The 14,309-nt window shown below is 51.4% G+C and overlaps 1 protein-coding gene across 1 annotated transcript in view; it reads right to left on the bottom strand.

Moving 5' to 3' along the window:
- Positions 1-1,682: 1,682 nt before the first annotated feature.
- ZFR2 (zinc finger RNA binding protein 2) overlaps positions 1,683-14,309 on the bottom strand; it is a 50,110-nt gene continuing 37,483 nt past the window's right edge. The window contains exons 16-20 of the mRNA XM_054693054.1: positions 12,635-12,729; positions 12,147-12,242; positions 10,635-10,746; positions 9,774-9,871; positions 1,683-9,159 (exon numbers count right to left, since the gene is read on the bottom strand). Of these exons, the coding sequence (XP_054549029.1) occupies positions 8,941-9,159; positions 9,774-9,871; positions 10,635-10,746; positions 12,147-12,242; positions 12,635-12,729 (620 nt within the window). The 3' untranslated portion in view covers positions 1,683-8,940. The remainder of the gene's footprint in view (positions 9,160-9,773; positions 9,872-10,634; positions 10,747-12,146; positions 12,243-12,634; positions 12,730-14,309) is intronic.

Genomic DNA, 14,309 nt, shown 5'->3' on the forward strand with positions numbered 1-14,309 from the left:
TCATACACCACATAACCATGTTTTGGCCAATGATGGACCCCACATGCAAGGAGGGTCCCAACAGACTGTACCATAAGCCCAAGTGGGTAGTGGCTAGACCATCTAGGTTTGTGTCATAACACTCTGACATTTGCATAACCACAAAGGACTCATTCTCAGAACTCAGTTCTCAGACCTGTCCCCATCACTAAGCTGCAGAGAACTACGGGTCCTCCCCAGCTCTTCTCAAGGCTGGCTCTTTCTCAGTATTTCCGGCTCCAACAAGAGACCCTTCCTGTCGCCTCATGGTGGTCACCCACCATCAAAGCCCAAATCACCTGTTACCTGCCTTACTTGTTCTCACTGATTCCCAGCTTTCCTCGCTCCCTGGACAGATTGTGTGTTCAGTTGCACTTCTCTGTAGTCTGGTCCTCACAGGACAAATGAACAGAAAAATATATGTCAGAGTTAAGACAGAGGACGGAGAACTGGCTTGGAGATTTGCCCCTACAGCCCAGCTTCAGGATCCCCCACACTTCCTGTCCCCACAATCTCATCCTCTAACTCAGGAGTCAGCGAACTTTCCACGTAAAGGGTCAATAAGTCTGTTTCCGGGCCTCCCCTGGTGGCGCAGCAGTTGAGCGCTGGGCTGCGAAGCTGCCCGCAGCCTTTGTAGCGCAAGTTCGATCCCTGGCCACCGGCGAGGGTCCCACAGGTGTGCAGACCTCTCCTGCCCCCTGCTGCTCCCCTCAGCAGTGTGTTTCGTCAGTCTGCCTGCTCTGTTCCCCGCTCTGGCTCTGGTGAATTCCCTTAACCTTCCATGCTTCTGACTGTACCCAGTGCTTGTATATATAAAAAAAAAAGGTCTGTGTTTCCACCAGCCCACTTGGCCATTGTGGCTCAAAAGCTGCCACAGAAGATATGTAAATGCATGGGTGTGCCTGCCTTCCAATGATCTTCTATTTGTGGACAATGAAATTTGAATTTCATATACTGTCATGTGATGCTATTTATTTGATACTATTTATGTGATACTATTTATACTATTTATTTAAATTTCATTTACCTGTCATGTGATACTAGGACTCTTGTCATTTTTTCCAACCATTTAAAATGTAAAGAACCATTTTTATTTCCTGGGACCCACAAGATCAGATGGCAGGCCAGTGGACTGTCGTTTGCTGATCTCTGATCTCTCTTGGTCTTTAGTTTCCTATAAGTAGGTGTGTTTATAAATCTATTTGACCTTATAGGTGCACTTCTCAATCTATTAAATTAAATGTTAGCTCTCACATACTTTCTCCACTATATAAAGCTTCCCAAGTCAGCAATGAGGGCCCCCAAGGTATACTGACTTTTCTTGTCAATAGTAATAGTAGCTGATATTTGCGGAGTGTTTTTCCATGTGCTGAAGACTGCAAAACCTAAGGTTTTATTTTTTATTTATTTTTAAAGATTTATTTATTTATTTATACAAGCACTGGGTACAGTCAGAAGAACGGGAGGGTGAGAGAATTCTCCAGAGCCAGAGCAGGGAGCAGAACAGGCAGAAGGACCGAAGTACACTGCTGAGGGGAGCAGCGGGCGGCAGGAGAGGTCTGCGCGCCATGTGGGACCCTCACCTGGCGGCCGGGGATCGAACCAGCGCTGCAGAGGCTGCAGGCAGCTTTGCAGCCCAGCGCTCGACCGCTGTGCTACCGGGGAGGCCCAAAACCTAAGGTTTTAAACAAAGCAATGTATATCCCACTTTCCACAGGGCCTGCCTGACATCACTGTCTATTTACTATTTCCCTGTTTTGTTTTTTTATCCCAAATGTTTTACACATCTCATGATCTATTAGTTGGTCATTGTCCATTGATTTCCAACTCCCGAAGGTAGAGATTTAGCTCAGTCAGGTATACGGTTCCTCTAATAGCCCTATCACAAATGATTATTTTGTGCTTATATTATCATATATAAATGCAGGCCAAAGCAAGGTACACGAAAGAACACTTATTTTCTAGGATTTGTTTTTTGGAGTTAGTGATCACCTATGTTTTTTGTCTGTGCCCCTTTACCTGGCTGCTCCAATGGAACCAACTTTTCCATGCAAGGTCAGCTGCTGCCCAGCTGTGATCCAGGCCTCCCTCTTCTTCAGCACCCAGGGATTTCCAGTATGTAGCCCGCTTCTTGATCCAAGTTTCCCTGTTTCTTTGTTTGTGCCCTTGTTTGGGGGATGGGTACCCCCTAAGTGTTTCCAGAAAAAGCATTTTCTTTCACTTTCTTGTGAGCTTGGTGGCTTGGCCGAGGACAGTATGGTGGTGGATAATTTCTCTTATCTCATATCTTCCAGCATCCAGTCTTGGGCAGTTGAACAATCTGAGGCTGTCTCTGGAAACTTGTGGGATCTTCTGCTTAGTCTCCATATCCTGCACATTCACAGTGTGGATTTGTTGTGGTTCTGTTTTCACCTCTTGTCCTGGACATTCAGGGCTCTGTCATGTCTTCCATTCCTGACCACCTTTCTTGCATGATATCACTGGTGATTTCTCCCACCACGGTGTCCCAGCTCTCTCTTTGTGGAACTCCTCTTTGTCATATACTGGATTCAGCTCCTGACTAGTTTCTTTCTTTTTGTTCATTCTTCTTTTGTGAAAATTTCCTTTTATTTTTCTTCCAACCTTTCTATTGACCTTTTAATTTTGACTACCACATTTTTAATTTCCAAGGACTCTTTCTGGTTCTTTGTTCCTTTTCAAAAGGCAAAACTGAACTTGTTCCCTGTATACTATATCTTCTATTAGCTCTCTGAGAATAATATGCATGAGAGTTTTTCTAGCACGCTTTCTTCTGTTTTTGTCTCTTTCTTCCATATTATCATTTTTTTTAACTCTTTTTGAGTTTTAGATTCTTTATTGGCCAACAATTATAAGCACACTGCTATAGAGCATACAGAAGCCCCTTGCCATAGGGGTGGCTTTACTCCAGGGTGACTATGGGGAGATGGCCAGGGTAAGGGGTGGGGTCTAGATGGCAGCATCTGAGGAGTTTTTTTCTCATAGCCTCACAGCCAGTGTTTGGGACGCTTGCATTTTAGTTGCCAGTTTTCATCCTCACCCCTGAATTCTCCCATGCCCATGTCTGTAAGGCTGAAACTTTTCTGTGTGGTTAAGTATTAAAACATGAGTTTTAGTACTGATTTCTCCCCAGCTCTCTGCAAGTTTGATGCTGCCAGGTTTACTCCAATTTTATAGAGGATTAGTGAGTATTGGTGAGCTTTCCCAACACCCCAACATGGTCAATATGTTAAAGGGCCAAACTGGGAGCAGAGTCCTGCATGAAATGTTGACTTCTGGCTCATTCCAAGGAAAGTAGTAAATGTTTGCTGATTAACTTTTGAATAAATAAATTGCAGTGTTCTCACCGGTAGACTTCAGGAAGCCTCACAAGGGACAATCCATAGCACAAAGTAGGTATTCGATAACACACGTTGAATGAATGAGAAAAGGAAGATGTTGCAGAATGAAACCTGTCAAACTTAGCTCCATGTACAGAAAAGTATTTTTTTTTTTTTAAATGAGAAGGCACAGTCCTGACTTGGAAGGGGTGAGTGGGGCTCCTTTCTTTACAATGAGAGGGAATCTGGCAAAGCTCTGATAAAATGCAGTCTTGTATATGGATATTTCATATGCCTTACAGTGTTCATGCCCTTCCATTGAGAAACTCCATTTCATACATTTCACATATGAAAACATTTTCTGTTGTATTATCGACAAAATTTACCATTTTTTTTGTTCTTTTTTTTTTTTTTTAAGATTTATCTATTTATTTATACAAGCACTGGGTACAGTCAGAAGCTCAGGAGGGTGAGAGAATTCACCAGAGCCAGAGCGGGGAGCAGAGCAGGCAGAAGGACCAAAGTACACTGCTGAGGGGAGCAGCGGGAGTGGCAGGAGGGGTCCGCGCTCCATGTGGGACCCTCCTCTGGTGGCTGGGGAGCAGCCGGGGATCAAACCGGTGCTGCAGAGGCTGCAGGCAGCCTTGCAACCCAGCGCTCAACCGCTGCGCCACCGGGGAGACCCCAAAATTTACCATTTTTAAGTGCACAGGGAACAGAGTTCCCTAATATTATCCAGGAACATTTTGTTTAGGTATAATTTGTAATTTGAAAGTGATCTGAATGTCCAACAGCAGGGGAACGGTTAAGAAACCAGGACATGTTCATTTGGGTGGAATATTATGCTGCTTTTAAAAACTGTATTTCTTCTTAGTAGCCAAAAAGTGGGAAGAAAACAATTGTCTATCAGCTGATGAATAGATAAACACAACTAATCCATCCAGACACGAGACTATCAATATTATTGGACCATGAAAGGGGGAGCACCTCTGACACTCGCTACCACGTAGAAGGAGCCTGAACACACGATGCTCAGGAGAGAAGCAGACACACGAGGCCACGCGGTGTGTGAGTCCACTGACGAGAAATGTCCAGGACAGGTACAGGCTAAGAGAGAGTGTTCATGACTGTGAAGGGCTGGGGGAAATGGGTGGGGAGTGATGGCTAGTGGGCACAGGGTTCTTTTTAGAGGTAACAGAAAGTTTTGGAATTAAATGATGGTGATGGCTGTATAACACTGTGAAAACACTAATGCCAACAGTCACATGAAATAAACTGGTGAATTCCATATAATGTATACTTTGCCACAATTTTTTAAAAAATGAAATAAAAGCCAGCTCACCCACAAGCAGGAGCGCATGACGAGAAGACTGGCGAGAACGCACAGTGCCAACGGTGGGCGACTTTGCTTCCCTTCTTCCATTTTCTGAAATTTCAAGTTGTTTGTAACAGGAAAAATCCAGTGTATTAAAACATCTTTTGTTGTGTTATAGACACAAAACTTACCATTTTTAAGTGCACAGCTCAGTGGCATTAAGCACGCTCACACCGTTGTGCAACCATCTCTACCCTCCAGCTCCAGAACGTTCCCATTGCCCCAAATTGAAACTCTGCCCCCATTAAACACTAGCTCCCTCTCCCCTCCCCCAGCTCCTGGCACCCACCATGCCACTCCTCTAGGAATTAGGGATCTCCTGTGAGCGTCACACCGTTTGTGTCGTGTCTGTCTTATTTCACTGGCCACCACGTCCTCAAGGTCCATCCATATTGCAGCTGTGTTAGAATGTCCTTCCTTTTTAAAGGCTGAATACTATTCCAGCATTGTGTGTATGCATTCATCGATGGACAGTGGGTTGCTTCCACCTTTTGGTTACTGTAAAACATGCTGCTGTGAACAAGTGTGTAAATATCTGTTTTCCAGCACATTTTATTTTCAGAACTCAGGCAGGCATAAACAGAGTGCTGCTCCCCCTCTACTCCTAAGGCTGCTTTTTCTACCTTCAGGAGAATCATGGATTCCCTCTGACTTGTCCTTAATCTGCTTTACCTGAAACACCTTTTCAGCCCCGGAAGCAACACTGACACGCGTCTGGGGAGAAGATGGAGTGAACACTTGCCCAAACAAGAGGCTGGAATCAGAGAAGGCTTCAAGATGCTCCCTCCATCACTGCAGGCAACTTATTTCAGACCACGGCAACAACACATTTGCACTGGCACCTATCTTTCTGTGTTATCGGTGACTCTGCAGATGGAGTTGACAGATCTGCCCTTCTGATTTTGTCTTTCCTGAACTGCCTGCCAGGTTTGGCTGCAGCCCTGCCTACACGGCCCTGCGTCATCCCTCCCACAAGCACCGCCGTCTCCTAGCAACTTGGCTCGCCCTGGCAGCATCTTGCAGCTTCAGGTCCTGCATCCTTGTCTAGGGATACTATCCCCCCACCTCACTGTCTGACTTCTTTGCTCTGGTATCTTCCCGCCAGCCACCAGTCTGTTCTGGGGTCCGCTGCCTGGTGGGAAGAGGCTGGAGAGGACAGATCAGACCCCGCTGCTCTTTAGGCATCCAGCGGGCTCAGTCGCCCAGACGTCTCATCCATCTGGACCAAATACATCTCTAAAACTGCTTGAATTTGCTCTCATTTTCTAAACTTGGTTTTCTGGAGTTACGAGGAGGCAGATTTAACTCTCTCTCAAGTTTGTGTTTAAATTACCTGGGAGCAAAGCTAAGATCCATCTTCCCAGCAGCCAGGCATGGGACAGGTGCACAGTGGGTTTTGAGTTTGCAAGAGCTGCCTCTGCCACGGTGTCAGGAAGTCAGCCTGTAAACACCGTGTGTGGTTCCCACCAGCAAAACACGGGACTTTCCACACAGGTGCCGACCTGTCACATCAGCTCTTCACACCACACACTTCAGCCCCTGGTGCAGGGGGACAAGGTACAGCCATATTCCTTTCCATTCTGTTGCCACTTCCCCAAAGTCTCCTTGCCCCCACCAATAGAATCTTCTGGGAGCAACTTGAAGCATCTGACATATTTCTTGAGTATTATGTACCCAACTTGTTCTAGATTCTGGGGCCACTGTGGTGAATAAAGTTAAGGCAGGTAACATCCCTAGTTAGGGCAGATAACAAGTGATTTTAATCAGTGATGTGTGGCATAAAGAAAGTGAACATGGGACAGGTTGAGGTGGCTCATGAGAGGGAGGCCCTCTGCCTGGGGAGGTGGGGAGAGGTAGTTTACAAAGTTCAGATGTGGGGGCAGCATATGCCAACCCCTGGGGCAAGAACCAGCTTGGCTGGTCTGAGGCCCAGCAGAGACTGGTAGATATGGAGTGAGTTACTGAGGGACAAGGTGGCAGGGGGGATCGTGTGGGGTAGCAGTTAGAGTTTTATCCTGAGTACAGTGGACGTGGCTGGAAGGTTGAAGCAGCAGGGTGCCATGGCGGATGCAGAGCAAAAGTAGATGGCTAAGACGTCCGGATGGATTGGGTCTGAGCACAAAGGACCCCGGGAGAACTGCCTGGGGGAGGTGGCCAGCCTAGGTGGCTGAATGAGCGGCAGAGCTAGCACTGGAGATGCGGAGGAAGAGAGGGGTGTACAGGGTGAGGAGCTTAGGGAAGGGTGCAAAGCTGCCCTGGTGAAGTGGAAAATGCCAGACCAACGGGCTCTCCCCTGGTCCTGTCCCCCATGCCCTGCCTGTGGCTATGGCCAGGACCAGCTGAAGAGGGCTCTGCCTCAGTGTTGTCAGATGCCTCAGATCAGGCGGGGGTCCACTTCCTGGAGGTAGAGGAGAGTGGCTTGCCTCTCCGGTTTCCTGTCCAGGTCAGAAACAGGCTGAGTTTTGCCCGAGACTCCTTTTGGCCAGGGTGTGAAGCAGGTCCCAGGTCTCCCTGTCCTGGTCTGTGCTCACTCAGCCTGTGCTCTGTGCCTGCTGACAGGTGCCACTTCCGCTGGGGCCCACTGCCACCTGGTCCAGCCTCTCATACCTGTCCCTCTATGTCTCCCCACCCCTCCCAACCACAGCCGGGGGCTGCCTTCAGGTGCAAAGCTCTGTCAAAGCTGGGCTGGTGATCAGGACTCCATCTAAAACCCTTTCCCCCTCCAAGGTTTTCAATGAGGATTTGAAGAAACTTGGAGGGGAGCTTGCAACTCAGCTTTGCCACCCCTTCTCCAGGAAACCTTCTGTAGGCCCCACTGACTCAAGGGCTCACCATTCCTCTCCTGGGCCGGGTCAGGGTGGGCTCCTGCAGTGGTCTGCATGTGTATGAGGTTAGTACCTTTTGGGCCTGCTCTAAGCAGGAATCAGGCTTCTTTGCACCCCCAGAGGACACAGTGTGCGGACAGCCTGAGAGTGCCCCAACTTGGGGCACAGCCCCTGGGCAGCACCAGCCCCTTGAACTTCCTTCCTAACCACTCAGGCTCAGAGCCTCAGGAGAAATGCCAGTTGGTCAGCCCCTTTGGGAGAGCACAGCAGGGTCACCAACAAGGGACTGTGCCACCCACGCCAGGAGACAAGCACGGCTCCTTTATTGCCCCACCCCCCAACTGCCAGCAGCGCTACAAAGACATCAGTCATGAAGCCACATAGAGACCATCCCTGACACAGAGCAATAAAGCCAAGGGGGCCCAGGGAGCAGGGAGGGCGTCCACCCTTTGATGGACTTTCCTTTCTCAATGCCATTGGGCAGGTCAAGGAAACTCATTGCGAAGAAGGAGGCTAGGAGTGATGAGAGCCGGGGAACCCCCAGGTCCCCCAGTGCCAATGACCCCCATGCCTAGCAGCAGGCATGGCACCCAGACCCTGTTCCACAAGGTCAGCCCTAGAGACAGTTGGCTCAGACCCAGCCGGACCCAGGTCAGAGAGAATGGGAGGAGGGTGGAGAGGCCAAGCCCAGGTCCAAATGGACCTTGCAGAGCAAGTCCTCTGTAATGCAGAAGGCACACAGTGGTACAGGTTTGGGGGGTGTCTTCGGGGTCAGGGTAGACCAGGGTCAGGTCACAGATATTTCTGGGGGGTCAGGGGCGGGGCCGGCCTGCATGTTCACCATCCTCTGACCCTGTCATGCTCCCCATGGTGGGGCAAGAGATGGGTTCAGCTCAGGACCCAAGACCTCTGGTCCTGGAAGCATCTCCAGACTGTGGAGTTGGAGGGGGAGCAGCTGGAATTGGGGAGGACCCCAGCCTGGGCGCACCCTTGAGTGTGCCCAGCACCCAGCAATCTGGCCTGCTCCTCACCACCTGTTCCTGAATCTTCTGGACCAGGCTTCCCCACAGAGGGCTCCGCCCACATGATGTCAAGTCCACACATAGATGGTTTGTCCGAAGGAAGCAGCTTAGAAACCACATCCGTTGGCGGCCACAGGTGAATTTAAAGCCACAGCCAAGTCAGTGTGTAGTTTAAAGTTGGTGCGAGCACCTTCTACCCTGCCTTGGGGGGCAGACCCACAGGTTCAAGGGTGCTCCCCAGCCACACACATTGCCCATTGACTTGATTACTCTAATGAGCTAAAGCACAACCGTTTGTAAAGAAACACACAGAACGTTACTCGGAAGGAAAGCATGGCTGCCAGGTTGGGGGTGCACACCACTCAGCGGCGGGTCCGGCCCCCATCCTCCGGAGGCGAGTCGCTCATGCAGGCCCCTCGGCCCCGCTGATCCAGCTTCCTCTGAGCCTCGTACTCCTCCGATTCCCCGGTCTCCCGCAGCCTCTTCCGGAAGCGTGCCCCATACTTGGCTTGGGGCAGCCGCAGAGGGTCCATGCCCAGGATCTTGTGGATCTGCCTGAACGCCAACATGCGCAGGGCGTGCTGGGGGCAGATGGGCTGTCAGGACCCTCCCGCTCGAGTCAAGTGCCCAGCGCCTCACAACCCAGGGGCTTGTAACGTCAAACTTCAGTCATCCTCAAAAATGAGTATTTTGGGGATCCCTCAGGGAAGCGGATGGTGAACTTTGCTGGGAAGCCCCTGGGAACATCGGCTGTTTCCTACCTCACTACAGGGACCCCAAATCCTACATCTCCCAGTTCTGATCATGAGCAGTTTGACTCTCTGTTAAAGGCATAAGCATCATGGCCAGCGTGATTTCTGCATGGCTGGCAGACTCTCTTACAAATAAACATGTGGTGCTGGCCAAGATGGGCTGAGGGTGGGTGAACCAGAACAGCCCCAGCCAGTGAGGCCCCACATCTGCCTCACGGTGGCAGCTTTGCCTCTGAGTCAGGCTGACCCTGTGCTAAGAAGCTGTCCTTTCACCCAAAGGACACCCTCCCCAGGGACACACGTCTCTTTAAGGGTAGCGAGGGAGGGAAGGAGAACCCCAGACCATTTCCTGGGACTCTGAAAACTGAGGCTAGGAGTTAGGAGCTGCCCCAGCTTGGGGGAGCCGGTCCAGGCAACAGGCATCTTGGGTTGGCGCTCCTAACCTGGGCACTGGCCGTGATGTCCTCCCGCTCCTGGAGGGTCATAGAGCCGAGGGCATCCATCTGGTCTCTCTCACAGGGATCCTGGAGCCCAGGTCCATCTGTGGGGGGAAAGGGGAGACACAGGAGAGAGCACCATTGTGAAAGACTGTCACTGCTCCTCTGCAGGACCGTGGGGCCCAGGGCACATGTGCCTTGGCCTGTGACTGGACCACAGGGCGCCCATGGGGAGGCTTGCCCTTGGCTGCACAGATCTCCCCTGAGGGTGTCTCTCCCGGACTGCTCCTCCCTCTGTCCCGCACGTACATCCAGCAGAGCTCCTCTGCGTGTGCATGTGCGTGAATGTGCATGTGAGTGTGGGCATGTAGCTACATCAGTGGGTCAGACCACAGCCCAGTGCGTTATCCTTTTTCCCAATTAATACATCATCCCATGTCACTGAAATTACTGCTAAGCACATTCTGTATCAAGAGCTTCTGAGCACAGAAGGATGCGGCCTTGCCTTTCTCACTACTGTAAAACACACTGTGTTGAACATCTTCGTACAAAGCCCACCATTTGAGCTCCTGGTGTTTCCTTTGGGAACATTCCGACCCAGGTGGCGGGTTCCCCAGAAAGGGAAGTGTCGGGCAGAGAACAGTGAGCTAAGAGACAGGGGCGAGTCCTTTCCTACTCCCACCTGCCCACCCCTCACCCTTGCCTTCTACACGTGAGCATCTGGCTCACTTTCCTCTGTGAAGCTGCTCCTGGGTCTGGCTCACTCCATCTAGGTTGGTGAGTACTGTAAGTCTGCCAGAGCCCCTCTATGACCCTTGGTGTCTCCTGGCTGCCAGTGTTCTGGGCTGGCTGGTGATGGGGGCTGACCTGTCAGGAGAGTCCCCGAGGCCACACACTCCAGGACCCGTCTCACAGCATCCCCTGGGCTCAGGGGCCCTGTGGCACTGCTTAGAACCTTCTCCACCAGCAGCTCCAGGGCCTGGGCAGGGCGGGAACAAAAAAGGAGAGGCTCTGCCTTCAAGGAGAGCACTGTGGCTGCCTTGTCTCCCATCAAGCGGCTCTGTGGGGGTCAGCCCAACAGTTCCCTGGGGGGCATCTCCCAGCTCTTTCCCTCACTCCAACCACCCTTCATCTTCTATGAAGAAGGGTGACCAGTGGGGCCTCGCGGCCCCTGGTGTGGCCACAGGCAGGTTTCTGTACTCTCTCTGTCTCAGTTTCTCCACTGGCTAAATCCCATCAATGACAATATTGCAAACTAGCAGTAGGAGGACTGGAAAAAAACAAGTTCATTCTCCTCGGTGCATGTACATCTAGCTAGGGTATAATGACTCGATGGTCCCCTCAGGACTGCCCCTGCTCCCAGGAGTCACCTGCCTGTCTCAGAGCACCCTGAGGGTGGGGCCTGGACATGTGTCTGGAGTGCTATAGGGAGCTCTTCCACATTTACTGGGGAAATGGGTTCCTGGGGAATGTGGGGCCCTGTCGGTGCATCCATGAAGGGGTGGGGACGTCTCCCCTGCACAGGGCAGGAAGCAGAGGTCTGGACAGGCACAGAATCCTTGGACAAGGTCATAGATAGCCAGAGGCTGAGGTGAAAGGGGACTGCTAGTCCAAGAACCTGGTTTTGGGCCCAGGAGAAGAACTGGCAGCAGAGGACTCTGTATAAAACGCAAACAGCCTTCAAAGTTCAGAGTGCTGGGAGCACCCGCCCTCCCAGGGACACAGTAGACTTCAACACCTCATGTTGTCCTGACCGTCACTGGGAGTTGGGCATGTGAATGAGAGGGACAGAGTCCGAGACAGAACACGGGGTGCGTGGATGAGGTGTGATCCCACAGAAAGACAGGGCAGGGGTGGGGGTCTTACAACCCAGCATCTTACATTGTGGCTTGGGGACTTGGGGTCATGGGGGGGGCCCTTGGATCCTCTCTTCTCCTCTCTTCCCAGGGGATATGTTCTGGGTTCTCCTGATTGGGGGTATCAGAGCCACAGGGATCTCCCCTTCTGAGTAGGTGGGTCTGCACCACCTGCTCAGACAGGGGCTGCTCTTGTCCTTGCCAGGGCTTCTGTCCAGATGCCCACACAGGTCTAGGCAAACACCACACATTTTCCTGGTGCTCTGCATTTGCATGCCCCCCTTTGCTCTGCTTGCAAGGCTGCAGTGGTAAGGTAACAGCAGGCAAATCAGGCTGTGCTTGTAGCAGGCCTCTTCCTGGTCCCAAGGGACCTCTGAGACACCCTCCCCTGGTCTACCACTCCCAGGCCTCGGATGACACCTGCCCCTTCCTGAGAAGCCAAGCACTAGGAGCATAGGGAAGAAACGGGGCTAGACCCTAGGCCCCCTGTCCCTTCTCTCCCCACCCCCAGGCGCTGGCTTACCCAGTCCGGCAAGGCTCCCCAGGTGGGCACACGCTGGCAGAGGTCTCGAAGGAGCCTGATGACAATCACACACGGCTGTAGGCTGCTGGCTCTCGCCTTTGGGGAAGAAGCACGTGGTTAGGATCATCCCTCAGGGCAGAGAGGCAGGTCAGGGGTGCCTTCCCTCGCAGCGAGTCCCACGATAGCCAGCCTTGGGGATGGCCCATGGGGACAGAGTCTGCTTCTAGCTGACCACAGTTCTGAGCCCTGATGTTGCCTATTGGGTGGACACAGGGAATTTGCACCACAGAGCAATGACCACTCAGGGCCCACTCAAGTCAAGCGGTCAAGAGCAAGCTCCATCATTTACCGCTCAGCAGGGGACTGGGCCAAGCAGCTCACTAGGGAGGCGCCTCACATACATCTGTCCTTTGTGTCTGGAACCTGCGTGGTGAGACTACAGCCCCCAGGACAGTCGATGCCCTCCCTTCCCACCCGGGGCCCCTGACCTGGAACCACTTGGCATGGCGGAGGGCAGCCAGTGACTGCAGGCACTTCTCTGGGCTCAGGACATCTGGGTCAGGCAGAGGCGTCTCCATTCCTTCTAAAAGGAAAAGGAGAGTGGGTCTGAGGTGATGTGGACAAGGAGTAACCCCCTTCTCTCACCTTCCTGGGTCCTTCAAGTCTCTGGGCCCCATTTTATTTTGAAAGACACTCAGCTCATTCCAGATTGTCACCCATGCCCCCCACTCCCAGCCCCATCCACCAACACTTCAAGGATCAGAGAACTCCTTTCTGCCACTGTCTCCTCAAAGTGGACATGCTCCGAGGAGGAAGAGCAGCACAGGGTATAAAGCAGCTCCAGTGCTGACTCCCTTGTTAGTAAATTACAGTTAAGACTGAATTAAACCAGGTTTCCAGAAACTTCCAAATGCATGACTGAAAGGGAGAAAGTAGGTCAGATTTGGATACACCCTATCATGACAAAGGCCCCTATGTCTGGAAAAAATTCAGGTCCATATTTTACTTTCTTGCTCTCATTGATTCCAGAATATTCTTCCCACTTTATTCTAGGAGGACCTGGTTTATTTGGGTCATATGATGGAGCACAGGTTTCTCTTATAACCATAAAGATCCCCATGGATCTCTGCCTATCGTAGGCAAATTACACCTTCAGGGTGAGATGGAAACAAAGGGGTGTGTCCTTGAGGAGGGGTTTAGCGGGCCCCTCCCAGCAACAGCTGACTTGGGGCACCACTATCTAACAGAGTACCCAAAAGAGGCAGGAAACCCAGTTCCTGGGGGTATGGCCTCTGTCAAAGAACACTTGCCACAGGGGTTTCCGGTTCTCTTAATCCTTCCTTCAGCCTCTGTTAAGTGACCATTAACAGGGCAAACCCTCCAGGCCGTCAGCTAGAATTTACTAGCTTCCCCCTACTGTATTTTTTATTTTTATTTTTTTTTTTTAATAGAGGCATGCTTTATTTATTTATTTTATTTGTTTGTTTGTTTTGTTTATACATGCACTGGGTACAGTCAGAAGCGCGGGAGGGTGAGAGAATTCACCAGAGCCAGAGCGGGGAGCAGAGCAGGCAGAAGGACCGAAGTACACTGCTGAGGGGAGCAGCGGGCGGCAGTAGAGGTCTGCGCGCCATGTGGGATCCTCCTCCGGTGGTCAGGAAGCAGCCAGGGATCGAACCGGCGCCACAGAGGCCGCGGGCAGCTTCGCAACCCAGCGCTCAACCGCTGCGCCACCGGGGAGGCCCCCTACTGTATTTTTTAGATGACTATTACTTATGACAACTGTTAACAGTTTTCAACTCATGGTTCAAAGGCTTCTGTTTTAAAAATGTAAGTGTTAAGAATGAATTGATTTAAAGACAAATGGTAGTTCATTGCCTCCAGCCATGAGCAAAAATCACAAAGGAGTCAGGAAAGACTGGAGTTTGGGGGCTGTTTCAGAACTTGTGCAGCTTGATGCACAGTGTGTTCCTGGGGCCCAAGGTCACTGTGTCAACCAGGATCTGGCTGGTCTCTGGTCTCGCGGCACCTCCCTCCCTCCACTTCCAGGCAATACTGGTCAACCTCAAGCTTCTGAGCGGGTCCCAAATGAGTGGCACTGGGACTGGCAGGGTGTGAGGTGGCTCCTTCTATGGACAGATGAATGGACTCAAACAGCTCTTG

The sequence above is a fragment of the Talpa occidentalis genome, unplaced genomic scaffold (assembly GCF_014898055.3).
Source record: "Talpa occidentalis isolate TD23 unplaced genomic scaffold, MPIMG_talOcc4v2.1 talOcc4.12, whole genome shotgun sequence".
Lineage (NCBI taxonomy): Eukaryota > Metazoa > Chordata > Mammalia > Eulipotyphla > Talpidae > Talpa > Talpa occidentalis.